Here is a 14,345-nt window from a genome sequence, read left to right as displayed (position 1 = left end):
TAAAACTTCAGTTTTTACAGGTGTCTGTTTCTGTTGTATGGAATATTACTGAAGTCAATGGGTCTTATTAAATTTCTCACATCTTGTGAAGAAAAAAAAATCAGGCATACAAGCATCAAAGAATGGGGAGAACACTCTTGAAAGTTATCAATCACTGAGGAAATCCCTTTCTGTGGGAAATTGCATGAATTACTACCTATGTGTACTGACATGCTTTGCTCAGGTTTCTGGTGCAATGTTGTAAAAGATGTTGGGGCTTTGCAAACACGTAATTGCTAAAAGCACTTTATGGGGAAGCTGCACTGAGAGTATAGAGTACAAAGTAGCTTGTTAAGTTCCTTCACTCATTTCTGTTCATACCACAATCTTGGAACAAGGTGTAAAGCTGAAGCGGAAGCTGAACTAGGATAGACATGTTTAGTCACATAGATTGTGTGTAATGTTCTTCGGAACATCATATGGATTATATTATGTGTCAAACATTTTCATCTGTCTTGCAGATAAAAATTGTTGTGCACTAAGTTAATATTGCTGAACACACTGTTGGAATTCCACATTTGTGAAGTAGATGTGTGTGAAAAATTATCGTATTTACTCGAATCTAAGCCGCACTCGAATCTAAGCCACACCTGAAATATGAGACTCGAAATAAGGGAAAAAAAATTCCCAAATCTAAGCCGCACCTGAAATTTGAGACTCGAAATTCAAGGGAAGAGAAAAGTTTTAGGCCGCACCTCCAAATCGAAACAAAGTTGGTCCATTGTAATATGAGACACAATTTAGGTCGAATGAATGACGAGACAGCTACAGTAGTTTGGTTCGAGTCGAAAGCTTAGCAGTTAAGCTTTACCAGGTAGCCATTGCTATGCGTCAGGCGCTCCGTCCGTATTTATACGGATACCCTTCCTTTTTCACGTGCTTTGTCTGGTTTGAATCGATTGCTTATTTTGCTTTGATCTGATAAGTGTCGTTTTCAATGTTATAGGTGTTTACGTCAGTTACTGTAAACTGAAAATGCATTACTATACTGTGTCATGCATTGTTTGTCGCATTCTGATAGTGCGTGTTTACGGCCTGTCGCTGCTTGCGGCATGGCTTGCTTTTGTGTGCGCTACCGCCGCCTACAATTAAAAAAAGAGAGGAATCGTCACATTAGCGAAACAATGGCAAGAGACTGCTATTTGTTGTTACTTACACTGCTGCTTTCTTTGATAATGATCAACAAGAACCAAATAATAGACTGCGTATGATATAACATGTTCTGAACGAAAGTTTGGCGAAAATTTTTCTCCGTTTGAAAATCTTTGCGGCCACTTCTTTAGTACATAAAATTCTGCACAGAAATTAGTCATCTTAGATTTAAAAATCTAGTCAGTTGCCATGCTTCATTTCTTACTGTATCACTATTAGGCATAAGAGTAATACGAATATAAACATGGCATGATAGGTATATTCTTCCGCGTTTGCTGTTGTCTCACTCGTTTCGTAGTTTATTTGGCAGACAGGATTTAAATGAGATAGAAGCAAACACGAAAGAATACATGGCAAAATGTTTATATTTGTATTATTCTTGTGGTGAAGAGAATACTGCATGTGATTCACATTTCATCAGGTTCTTATTAGCAACCATCTCTTCTCACAGGTAGGAAAAAATTCAGAACGTAGAGTTGGCCATATTGACAAAAATCCCAGTATTACCAGTCGGATTTTCGTAGTACATTGAAATTCGAAGATGAACAATACGGAATTTGTATTTACTTCGTTGGATAATGTATGAAAATGCAGTGGTCGAAACTCGGGCAGAGAAAAATGCTAGTCTTCCTTTTTTTTTTTTTCGCCAGTATTTATCTTTGTGCCTACAAAGGATGCCTGTGTAGCGCTACATATATTCGACGGCAGAAGTTAGTTGTGGCGGCACCTATCAACATTTTTCAGAACTTCCGCTTGCTTTGCACTCGATTCTAAGCCGCAGGCGGTTTTTTGGATTACAAAAACCGGAAAAAAAGTGCGGCTTAGATTCGAGTAAATATGGTATCAGCCTAGTCAGCGTGTTTTGATGCATTTCAAATTTTTCTGCCCTATATTGGCTTGGCAGTGCTGTAAGGCAAGAGTGAGTGAATAATATTTTACACCCCCCCCCCCCCCATCTCCACACACACACACACACACACACACACACACACACACACACACACATATTCTCGTACTATCCTAACATAACATGACAAACTGTCATAGCGCTTGCCATTGTGTTACTGTATCTGCTCTGATACCTCACTCACTCTTCATATTTTGTCACTTTGTGGTCATAAAATGTGGCTCCCTCTCATCTGTGGTCTTGATTGACCTGCTGAGTGTACTCAGCTATCTGTACAGTGTGTGTGTGTGTGTGTGTGTGTGTGTGTGTGTGTTTGGGGGGGGGGGGTGTTAGTATGCAGCTTTGTGCATACACCTGTGCTGTTAATAACTAAAGTAATCCAGGTTTCATGCACATATGTTTGCTTAAAAATTTAAAATGTGATGGAAGTATGTAGCTTTCTGCCGTAGTCTCCTTTATTGGGTGAGAGGAGTCTGTTGTGTGATCAACCTGTTTAAAAAGTATTTGTGTGATCCATAGTGGTTGTTTTTACATCTGTGATGTATGTCAATTGTTCAGAAAATGCTGGAGTTACTCGAGGAGTAAAATCTTTTTCAGAGTTTCAGTTCACTGGGGCAACCTTGTAAAATGGGATGAAGATGTAACACAGAGAAACTGTCTGATAAACCAAAACAGTTTGTGTGTAGATTGAAATTTTAAATAACGTCCTTGACATGGAAAACTGTAAAAGTGAAATGACAAATTTTGTCAGTTTATCTGCCAAAGAGCCTGACCACCTTCAATTTAAGTGAAGTTCTCATCAGCATTAAGTTAATAAGTAACTTTATTTTTTGTAAATCTGAAAATACTTACACAAAACAGTTGCATTGCATGAGATGCAATCATTTGTAACTAGTGTATTTGTTTCTCTGCTCACACCATATGTGCATGCTTTATTTTGTTAGGTAACTGACAGTTCTGAGCCTTATCCATAAAGGACACTTTGATTATTGAAAAATTTAGTACATGAATTGGTATCACTCTGTAGATGTGTTGACTCTGTAGTTATCTTTTTCACCTACTACTGATCCCACATTTTCACTTGGCCCCTTAGCAGAACAAGCTGGGAGCAGCAGCTCACGATCGGTTCATATTACATTTGCTGCACTCACTGTGCATGACACTGCACATGGATCAACACTATATTGACAATGGCAACCTAATGTTATGGTGCACAACAATGTTACGTAGCTGAAGTTGGCAAAGTGCATAAATGTTATGGAATGGCGTGGATGCAGTCAGCCGACTTCCACAGATAACAGAGGGGTGAAGATAAATTGTGTGATTAAGTATTTGGGGCATAATAGGTGGTGCCACACGATACATGTGGACGTGTGTGTGTGCATGCATGCATTTATGCACACATAGGCATTAACTGTAAATTTCACACATTTAAACTTTTATGGCATAGAATCAGCATATTGATTATATTGGCTTCATGTTGTAAATTTCCTTTTGTTACTGTGGATCATACCATCCAATTACTCAAGCTGTTTTTTGTTCTCCACTCTTTTAAGAAGAAAATATATAATGAATGTATTGTTGACCTGGGCTTGATAGGTGTGATTCTAATTACACACAGCTATATTTAGTTATATGACTGAGTAATCCACATGTCTGTTGTGTTAGCTAACTTCATTTAGCTGTGTGCAGAATGTTTGTGACAGTTGTTTGGTGTGATTCTCAGCTGTAAGTTTTTGGAATGTACGCTGCTGTTAGCATTTATTCTATTTAAACCCCTGAGAAATAAAATAGGTGTATATGTTCTGAAGACAAATACTAAACTGCGTTCTGCTGAGTTCAGTGTATATTGCTTCTGTTCTTTCATTCCTTTGTGTTGTGTAGTAAGAATGGTCGTGGAGAGTTGTGCTACATAAGGAATTTTGTCCCAGTTTGTCTGAAAATTGTCAGATATGCACCATGGAAATTTCTTCATTGCGACTTACACACATCTGTTCTGTGTGCTTTTTATAACTTTTAAGTTTACATAAGGTAATTCATTTGAGCATTAGATTGATCGGTTTTGAAGTAAGACCGATTATTTGCAATTCCGATAGTACTTTTAAGTGTTAAATATAATGCTTATTATACTGCAACCCAACTAAATCTGTCTTAAATTGTAAGTGGTATTTAAAATTGCCTTTTCTTGTTGTTGTAGTTATTAATACTAAATGGTGTTTCCTGAGTCTACAGGTTGTCTACGTAATCTTTCTATCTAAAGACGAAAGACCAGAGTTTGAGAATCCATACCATAGTGTATTTGGTGTTGATGCACATGCAGGGTAATTTCAGGATGTGTATTTATGAGTATAATTTCTTTCAACTGAAAGCAAATAAAATTCTAAATAATGGAATAACTATGATTGTTGAGCTCAGTTTACATATAAAGAAAGTAAAGTTCTAAAATGAGGTTGAATGTTTCAATAACTTACATTATGTACTAAATTGGAAGGTAAAAATGTGATGGTTGTAATATCTCTGGTATTTTTTGAAAGGAATTGTAATTCATATAATGGTGACAACTGTAAATTTTTTGTTGGGTGTTTGCCAGATATGATGTACATAACTGACTGACAGACTCACTGACTTACAGGAGCTGAGCCACACAAACAAGCAGTTAGCTTTATTAAAATGGCTTTCATTGTTTTTGGTTCCTGGTAATACTGATTATAATATTACACAGGTATTAAAAACAAAACTGTACTGATGCTTGTTATTAAAATAGTATGCATATCTGGAAATGATCCTTTTACATAGTTTTATGTGATGAGTAAGTTAATTGTTTTGTGATGGCTCAGTACCTAACAGACATTTATATTATGAATATACAAGCTGGACATAGTAAAACAGGTATTACCTTGGAGTGCAAGCAATTGGATGTTGGCCCTCCTCTACGCTTGAAGCAAGTGATCGCAACTCGTACTGATACAGTCTTTATGCTTCTGTTATAGCAGTGGCGGCAGGGGTGGTTTTATCAAAGGTAAAAGCACCAGGACATCAACCTGGTGCTATTCATTTGTTTTATTTTGTTATTGAGTACGTATTAATTGGTTGCTGGTGTTTGGTTACTTGATATTTAAAATCGTTATAAGTGTGTTTTGGCATAAAGAGCGAATCATTGTCATCTCCGTCCTGCATTGTCAGACACGTATTTTCTTTCTTAAAAAAGTAGAACCAAGCACCAGTAAGGTATAACTTATATGGAAAGGCTGCTTAAGTAATATTGATAGTGCTACAGTTGCACTGATATTGGTTTTTGCAGCCATTTCATATTTACTTACTTAATTTGTGTGTTTGTCAAACCACCATTAGCCCATTCTCACAGCAGCTAACCATACCCATACACAGTATTTCTTTCACTGTGAGGGATGTTGCATTGTGGTACCATGATACTTCGTACATTGCCTCTAATCAGCCATCAGGCACTGGTTCCGTTCAAAATACTGTAGTAAAATGGTGATGCATTTCACATTATAATGCTATGTATATGGTTATCTTAAAATTTTACAACATGTAAAGTGTATGTGGGTCTTAAAATTATGGTTCAAAGGCTTTAAACTTGCACATGCTCATACATCTGGTATTTTATATTGCCTATGGATGAAGCTCTAGAGACTGGTAGCCCTTCTTCCAAATACTCTTTACGTTTAAGTTCCTAGGCGTGGTTGTATTGCACATATGACAAATAGTTAAAGGTTTTTGCCCTGATAATGTATTATGAGTAGATGTGCTATTTGTTGTATAGCGCAGAGGTTGGTCTTAAAATGCTCATTGGTATGTCAAATGACATGTGGCATTTAAAACTTGTGTTACCAGCGGCTATGTGGTTCAGATGGAATGGACTATTTGTTTTGTTGCCATGGTAAACTTTGTTATACAAGAAAAGCTGCCTGCGAAGAACTGAAGAAAGTGAATTGTTCTCTTTACTGCATTGTCAAGGGTTATTTTACATCTTTGGTGACATGGTCAGTGTTTAAAAGACATTTCAAAGTGCTAGGTTGTCTGGCCTTTTGGTGGATTTGTTTATAGCATAGTATTTGCATGATAGTAGATTTTTAGCCAATCAACAGAGGAAACTCATTTCAGTAATGAAACGATGTGTCATATGCAAATCTGGCAGGATTTTTACTGTATTGGATTCTATTGGTGCTGCAGGTAGTATCTTAAACTGTCAAACTGGGCACACAGTGTTGAGGGAAGCATACAGAATGCCTGAAGGTCATATAATTAATTATTATATTCTTCTTTTGAAAGTGCCTACAAACATCGCATAAGTGTGTTCTGCGATGTGTTTTGGTCATTATTGATTGGGCGTGAAATAAATCTTGGTATGATTTGGATGTTCTTTTATTCTAAAAAGAAAGAGATAAAGAAACAGTGAATGTGGTGTATGGTGTATAAATTAAACTTTCACTAAGGGGTTTGGGTGGACAGTCTTTCATATGTGGTAATGTTTATTACATTGTTCAGAGTGCAGTGCTGAAATGAGTTTCTCTAATAATTTATCTGTGTAAGATGTGTTTACAGTAAGACAGTAATTAACTGAAATAGTTAAGCTTCTGAAATTTTTATTGATGCAACATGTGTATAAATTGATATTTGCTACCCTATGTTAGGGATGGGACGATGATTCTGAAACGCTTTGATAGCATGTTTTCTTGTCTTCTTCAGTGCTGAAGTCTGTACTGATGTAGGTCAGTGGCACAATGCAGATGTTTCTAGCTTTTCTGTGTTGGGTGTCAAACATGACAAAACCAGCAAAATTAATGCTGACAAAATTGTGTGTAATAAGTGGTTTGCACAAGGTGGTGATAGTGGTGACAGATTTTCGCAACATTATAGGATGTCCTATCATGGTTTGAGAATTTAATTTCTTATGGTGTGGTTCTTTACAGATATTGGTTGAAGTGCACTCCCACACTGAGGTATTGTTATTGAACTTCTGAAAAATTTAGTTTATAGTATTATCGGCATTTATGAGTAAACTGTGTGTGAAAGAAAATTAACAAGAGATGTGATGTCATAGATTTTGGTTATCGACTGTCGGTTGGTTGCATTGAATACCAGTGGTGGTAAAATAAAACCTTGGAAGAAGCCTAAGTACTGGCATTGGAAGTAAACTACTTTGGTATTGGTTATGATACAGTGGAAGCAGAAGCAGCTGAACTTCGTGTCTGTAGACTACCAGGTCTTTTATTCATCGTCTTGTGTATGGTGAAATGTGATTAAATGAGGAGTATCACATGCGTGGTACATTCTCAAGGAGTTTGGTGTATAGTTTACAAAAAGTGTGTAATATGCCATTCGACTGTAATTGCCACATGGTTCATGGGACTGGTAAAGAGTACTGTAATATAGCTGTATTTACATTAAGAAATCGGTTTCATTGACTACAAGTATCTATGGAAGAACAATATATGCATCATTATCTTGCCAGTGGTATGGCACGACTGTATCAATGGTGTCATCGGCTTGCATTTTGAAAGTCTGGATAACGACTATTGCAGGTGATGCTTGTAGGAACCACTGAAACATCCCAGGTTCGTCCCATCTCTAGGCTCACAGAAACTTCAGCTATCCCTGTTTATAAGTGTTCATGTGTAGTTAATCACCTGTAGAATAGTGATGTTACAAAATTTTATAGTATCTTAATGAGAGAAAAGTCCTAATAAATTTTGAATTACAGGCTACGGTGACCGTGGTGACATGATTGTACAAGAGGACACAATATTTGTGTCTGGAATGAGCCCTGCATTGACAGAGATTGATATAGAGGAGCATTTTGGTTCAATTGGAGTCATAAAGGTAATTATCTTCAAGATGTTAATTTGTATATGCCATATAGCATTCCATTTAGCATTCCATGTGGTAATGTTCTGATTATTACAGATTGACAGGAAAACTGGGAAGCCAAAAATATGGATGTACAAGGACAAACTCACTGGAAAGTCGAAAGGAGAAGCAACTGTAACCTATGATGATTCAAATGCTGCTAGATCAGCCATAAGCTGGTTTGACGGTGCGTGTTCTTCATTGCAACTGGTTTTCATAATCTCTGACAGTTTAAATTTATATTGGAAATACATATATTTTACATTTTGCACCATGACGTAAATATTTTTCTTAATCACAGGAAAGGATATGAAAGGAACCACCATTAAGGTGCAGATGGCACAGCACAAAAACAACTATGCTGGTGGGCGTGGGCGCGGTGGCGGTGGTGGTTCAAGTCGTGGAGGTGGCATGGACCGTGGACCACGTGGTGGTGATGGTGGTGGTGGTGGTTCTCGTGATGGACCACCACGAGGTGGAGGTGGAGGAGGTACTGGTATTGTCAGATCTAGATATTCTTGCTTTGCAATTACTGTATTACCTAACTAAAAGACAGCTTCCCCCTTTCTTAAGAGGCTATTTGAGATTTTTTTAACATATTATGAATAATCCAAATTACAAACTATTTTATTGATACAAAGTACCTGCTTAAAGAAATAGCCATACTTGCTCTAAAAATATGAATTTTGGTGACAAAAGCAGAAATAAAAAAAAAGAAATGGTTTACTTCAATTATTTTTTCTTCAGTTCCTATTTTGCTTCTTATCTAAGTGAGCAGTCAGCAGCACTACTATTTTTAATTGTTATATGTATCTTCATTCTTAAGCCTTATCCTTCTTCCTGGAGCACCTCCCAATTGTGAAGATGATGTAATGATGACATCTTCTGAGCCATCTGTAGCATTGGATATGCAGCAGTTTTTCAATCCTGTCATTAGAGATTCAGTTGAGATTTTGCCCCAGGCAATAAGCCTTCAGTGGCCCAGTGCAGATACTTACGGTTTCGTTAAGTTACCTCTGGAATTCTTCTTGAAGAATTCACTGTCATAGATGTATCGCAAGAATTATATTCACAACATCCACTACTTGAAGTTTAGGTCATCCCAGAAGGAATTATTTCCAGGGATGTATTGTTTGATATCGTATACTTCACTTTCTGCGTGAGCTGTCCCTGAAAGAATCCAGCCTCAACATTTTCTTTCTGTTAAGGGGACTAGTCTATGAATACCAGGGGAAACCTTGAAGAAGAAAAAAAAAAAGAAAAAATCTGTCGGTTTTCTAACCAGTGCAACTTGAGAATAAGGAATAAGATTTGTAAGCCCGTATTATGCTTACCATATTCTAAGAACATTTTTATGAATCAACCACACTTTCTTGAAATTGTATTTTTTTGTTGCAAGTGAAATAAACCATGCTGATTATGTACATGATAGGTACACATTACTCAAAATACAAACAAAGAAGGTGGTGTATTTTTATCCTGTAAGTTCTTTACACTATTATCTTTAAAGCAGACTATTGAAAAAATGGTGCTGTCACAAATTGTGGTATAAAAAAAATTTAAATATTATTTTCAAAAATTTTGGAAATGAATTCAGGGCTTTTCTTCAAAAAGCATTTTATTTTCAAAGTTAAAAGTGTAGTCTACTTTTAGTTAAACACATTTTAAGATACTGTACAAAATTTCAGCTCTCTATCTTTAATAGTTTTTAGCCAAAGTGCACCAGAACATGAAATAACGTAACTTTCAGGAAATTAAAGTTAAAACTTGCTTCTTCTATTAAACTTGCATGGCACGAATGCATCCCGAGTCCATATTCATTTTGTTTCCTGTGTTGATTTTCCTTCTTTTTCACACTACTGCTTCTTATTCTTGCTTCTTTGGTGGCTTCCAATGTTGATTTTTCTGCTTCAGAGTGTCCTTCGGTCAGTGACTATTAGAGCTCTATGCGTATTTGGTCCCGTAGGCACTCCCATCAGTCTCATAACATTAAGCCCAGACATCGAACTGCCATTGAAACATAGAACAGCATCTAGCATACAAATTGTCAAAGTATTTAGTCCTACTAGAACAGTTTTTTTGTGTAAGTTTTACAACTTCAATTATAGTAAATGGCAAAGAATGTTCATGGTTGTAGGTCTCACCTTGAGTAACAGCCCTCTGGTAGCCAAACAGTGAATCATTGCGGAGTGCGACATAGGGTCATCTGTGGAGGATTTATGAAAGAAGGTAGCCCATACAGCCTTTTTCATTCCCTCAAGGTCATTTCTGTCTTATGGTTTGTCCATAATAATACTTCAACCTGTCTTTCTTCGTCTGCAAGCCGAACACGTCCACTAATGCACTTACCACCAGTTAATTTCTTTCCCTTTAAATTCCTCGTAAAGTTCAGTCTTGTACGTAACCTTTTCTGGATGTGTCCAACACGTACTTTTTTTTTTCCCCCTGTCAGTGTAAGGTTTGGAGTTGCAAAGATTTGATACCCTATTGAGTCTCCATCTCTTAGGTAAGATGTATAAATCACACCAGATATCTCCACTGACCTGTGAAATATCTTCACACAACCTTCAGATTCTTCCTCCACTACAAACACTAAAAGGTTCGATTAATTTATGATTTTCAGCTCCACTAGTGCAGCCATGACAGTACTTGGTAATACATACATCAGTGACTTCACCATTGTCCAAGGAGGTAGCTGTCACTATACCGTTTAGGGAACTATGACCTCTTCATTGCCATGATGCATCCAGGCCTGCAGACAAACGTGTATTCCTGTCATTCATGTCTACACTTTCCTGAACAGCGTTTTTTTGTACTATCATTTGCTACTTCTTCTAAATCAGCATAATAATTTTATTGTACCTGTCAAACCTTGTGGAGGGAGGTAAGTCCATAACAACACAGAAAATTCAAGCAGTTCTGTACCTTTTGCCTATCACCTCATAGCGTAAGCAAGTTTAATATTTGTCAAACTCTCTCTGTTTAGTTACGCAACAAGTATAACCACATTCAATTAATTCACAGAGATTGTAAAAAATTCTTAATTTTGATGCACAACCTCTTCTAGGACGTATCTCCTCAACTATGTCAACGCCACTATTGCCACATTCGTTATACTGCAAAGCTTTATTAGTTCAGATAGAGCAGAGTTCAACAATAACACAACTTGAATCAATAGTTGGCGTCTGTGTTATCAGCATTAATGATGTCAAGCCTGTTGTTCAAATATTTCAGTATTAGTGGAGTTCATCCGTTTGATGAACAGATTTCAATCATAAAATTTACATAGTTTAATACCGAACTTCTTAATTCTTCCCGTTGCTTTCAAGTGGAATAAGAAACTCGCACACACAATTACTTCACTGTAAACACAATATTTGCACCAAAACAACAGCAAACAATGACTAAATTCTCTGTATAAACAATAGATAAGCGACTGTAAAGCTTTCGCAGGTTAGCAAACTTAAGGGACTACAAAGCCATAAAAACGAAACAAATGAGAGCAAAACTTTTTTTTAACAGAGCTGGCTGTGTGCCATGAGGATGTCGTGGTGCGTGCAGCCACTTTTGAATTCCTCTAATTTTGGAATTGTCTGTGGCTCATTTTCCGGGAAGTAAAATTTTTTGCTCACAAAACTACAGAGAATTTAAGACAAAAATTTAAAAATAAATTTTTTGGCAGTTATTCATGTAAAAGTCCCCTTATGGAAAGAGCCTGGCATTATGTTCCAAACAGCCATCAACCATTGTTTGTCATCCACCCTTTTTCTTGATGTCCAAAGAAAACCCATGCAGGCAGTTTTTATTTTGGTATGGTCTTACTTGCGAAGAATTTCGTTTGAGGAGCTTCCTTTCATGTTCTACAGCAGGCAGCATTACTCTTCTCTGGCCTTCTCATTGCCAGAGTTTCTTACAGGAACACTTTTAACACCTGTCTTGTCAACAGTTAACATTTGATTGCATATCAAATTGGAGGCATATGATCAGTGTTGCCCGTGTGGTGTAGCAAATTGTGCCATTTTCTTGGGTTCATTATATTACATCGATATGCAAGTAGTTTTTTGTCAAATGCCACAGGAAGTCTCTTAGCTAACAGTGTTATGTGTAAGATTTCCAGAGTACATGAAGTTGGAAAATTCCTCTTTAACTTCAGCACCTTCATTCGGATAATTTCTTGAGTAATCGAGAAACTGTCATTGTGTTTCAGTTGTGTGTAGTGAGAAATTTTCCCTGTCTGGTTCCCCTGAATGTTAGGTGTGTAGAACTGGCATTCTTTAATTTTGTGTGTGTGTGTGTGTGTGTGTGTGTGTGTGTGTGTGTGTGTGTGTGTAAGAACATTCACTTCTATTACACCAAAATTTCTTCCTGCGGCATAGTTGTTTGTGGCCTCTGCTTCTCGCATCATTGCTAACTTAAAATTAGTGTCATATTGTCTGTGTGAACTAATTGCAAACTATGAACTCCTAGCTCCAAATTTCTTAAGTCATGGTTGTAAATTGAACTCATTATCAATTGCTTTCATTTACGTTGCTTACAGCGCACACAAACTGACCATGGCAGTACCTTGTCCTCCTGGCTACTTAACAGCTGAACCAATAGAAATTGTAACACTTCTGATTAACACTGTAGCCATCCCACTCCTCAGAAACGCAATGTAAAAATATTAGCTAGAGGAACAATTGTTTAATCTGCAAATGTAAGAGGACTCTGTATTTTTCAAGTGACGGATTTGGAGAAAATCTTATCTCACAATTTGGTAAATACAGTATTTTAATATGTGAATTCCTTTAGAGACAGTTTCAGAAAAATTCAGATTTGATTTGAATGTTTTAAAAATATTTGGCAGTTGAAAATTTTGCCTAACTGGGGCTCTTACCCTTTCCCAACATTACCTTAAGGATTCCTTATACTAAATGCTGTAGTTGAAATGGCATTTATTGGTGCCTTTGAATCACAGGTTCTTTTTATAGAGTTGGGCCATTTCACTCACATCGGCATTCTTGTTTATCCATACCATTAAGGTGGTTTGGGTCCTGAAAGGGGTTATAAGATGAACAAAAGAAGGCTAATGAAGTGAAGTGTAGCCTAATGTGATTCTGAGAGAATTCTTTGGAAATGGTGCAAATGTAGAAACTTTGGTGTTTGGCCAGCAAAGCAACTGATAGTGGCTAAAGTACAGAGGATATAAAACGTTGGCTGAAAGTAGCAATATTAACCACATTTGAAAAAGTTGAATTTGTTGACATTAAATATAAATCTGTGCTGGGAAGTCCTTTCTGAGGCAGTTTGTCTGGAGTGTAACATATGTAGATGCTTAACAGTATATAATGAAACAGATGGAAGCTTTTGCATTGTTGTTACAAAAGTATACTGTAGGTAGATTGTATATTTAAATAAGCACTGAATCAGATGGAGAGAAAAACTTTATGGCACAATTAGTGATAGGTTGACAGGATAATCTGAGTCATCATGGAGTAGTTGATTTGGTTATGGTGGGATATTTGGGGGGCACTAAATCATATGGAGAGAGAAACTTTATGGCACAATAAGTGATACGTTGACAGGATAATCTGAGTCATCAAGGAGTAGTTGATTTGGTTATGGTGGGATATTTGGGGGGGGGGGGGGGGGGGCAGTGAAAATTTTTTACAAAGACTTGCAGAGAATAAACTAATGTGGAGAGTTGCATCAAACCGGTCTTGGAACTGAAGACTAGAACAGCCATCATCACCTAACCAAAGTCCACGTCAGAGCCATCACATTGAGGTGGGCTGATAACAGAAGTTGCTACCCTGGGTATAGTAGTCAGCTTTTTGGACCTGCCGCTGGAAGTGAACCCTATGTCACATACAAACAGCAAATCAACCGGAGCATAACCTAATTAAAGAGCTGTCTCAAGAAATATGGAAATTGGCCATTGAGCCCCTCCCCAGTAACCTGATTATCTTCTATGCAGTAAATGAAATTAATGGGTCAATGGGAGTGAATCAATGAAATAACTACGAACTGTTTAGATGTGCTGAAACTGCAAATTAATTATTATGACACATCACATTGAAAGTTTGTATCAGGCCAGAAGGCATGCTCATATAGCTAAATGCGTAAAACTACTGCCTACAGTAAGCAAGAAATAAAGAGTTTGAGTACCTGTATGGTAGAACTTCAAAAGTGTCACTCCATATTCAGTGGTTTCATCACATCTACCCATTTATTTCAAGTCAGGTGCCAGCAACACTTCGATCATGATCTTTTGGTAGGTTGTGAGTGATTATTTGGTAGTTTGTGTGAGTACCCAGTGTAAAAAAATTGTTGCAAAAAATGACAAAATATTTTTTGTAGCACTGAAAATGTGTGCTCAGTCAAAAGTTTCTTCTAT

General features: G+C 37.0%; 1 protein-coding gene across 3 annotated transcripts in view; it reads left to right on the top strand.

The window, feature by feature from the left end:
- Nucleotides 1-14,345, top strand: part of LOC126175691 (RNA-binding protein cabeza) — a 66,491-nt gene that overhangs the window by 39,701 nt on the left and 12,445 nt on the right. The window contains exons 5-8 of one of the 3 annotated variants that reach the window (XM_049922627.1): nt 5,092-5,117; nt 7,824-7,942; nt 8,027-8,156; nt 8,271-8,459. In XM_049922627.1, coding sequence (XP_049778584.1) covers nt 5,092-5,117; nt 7,824-7,942; nt 8,027-8,156; nt 8,271-8,459 — 464 coding nt within the window. Of the gene's footprint in view, nt 1-5,088; nt 5,118-7,823; nt 7,943-8,026; nt 8,157-8,270; nt 8,460-14,345 lie in introns of all 3 variants that reach the window. The other 2 variants (XM_049922625.1, XM_049922628.1) reach the window with 2 other exon arrangements.

The sequence above is a fragment of the Schistocerca cancellata genome, chromosome 3, assembly GCF_023864275.1.
Source record: "Schistocerca cancellata isolate TAMUIC-IGC-003103 chromosome 3, iqSchCanc2.1, whole genome shotgun sequence".
NCBI lineage: Eukaryota > Metazoa > Arthropoda > Insecta > Orthoptera > Acrididae > Schistocerca > Schistocerca cancellata.
Note: the sequence above shows the minus strand (reverse complement) of the source record. Positions and strands in the feature narration are given on the sequence as shown.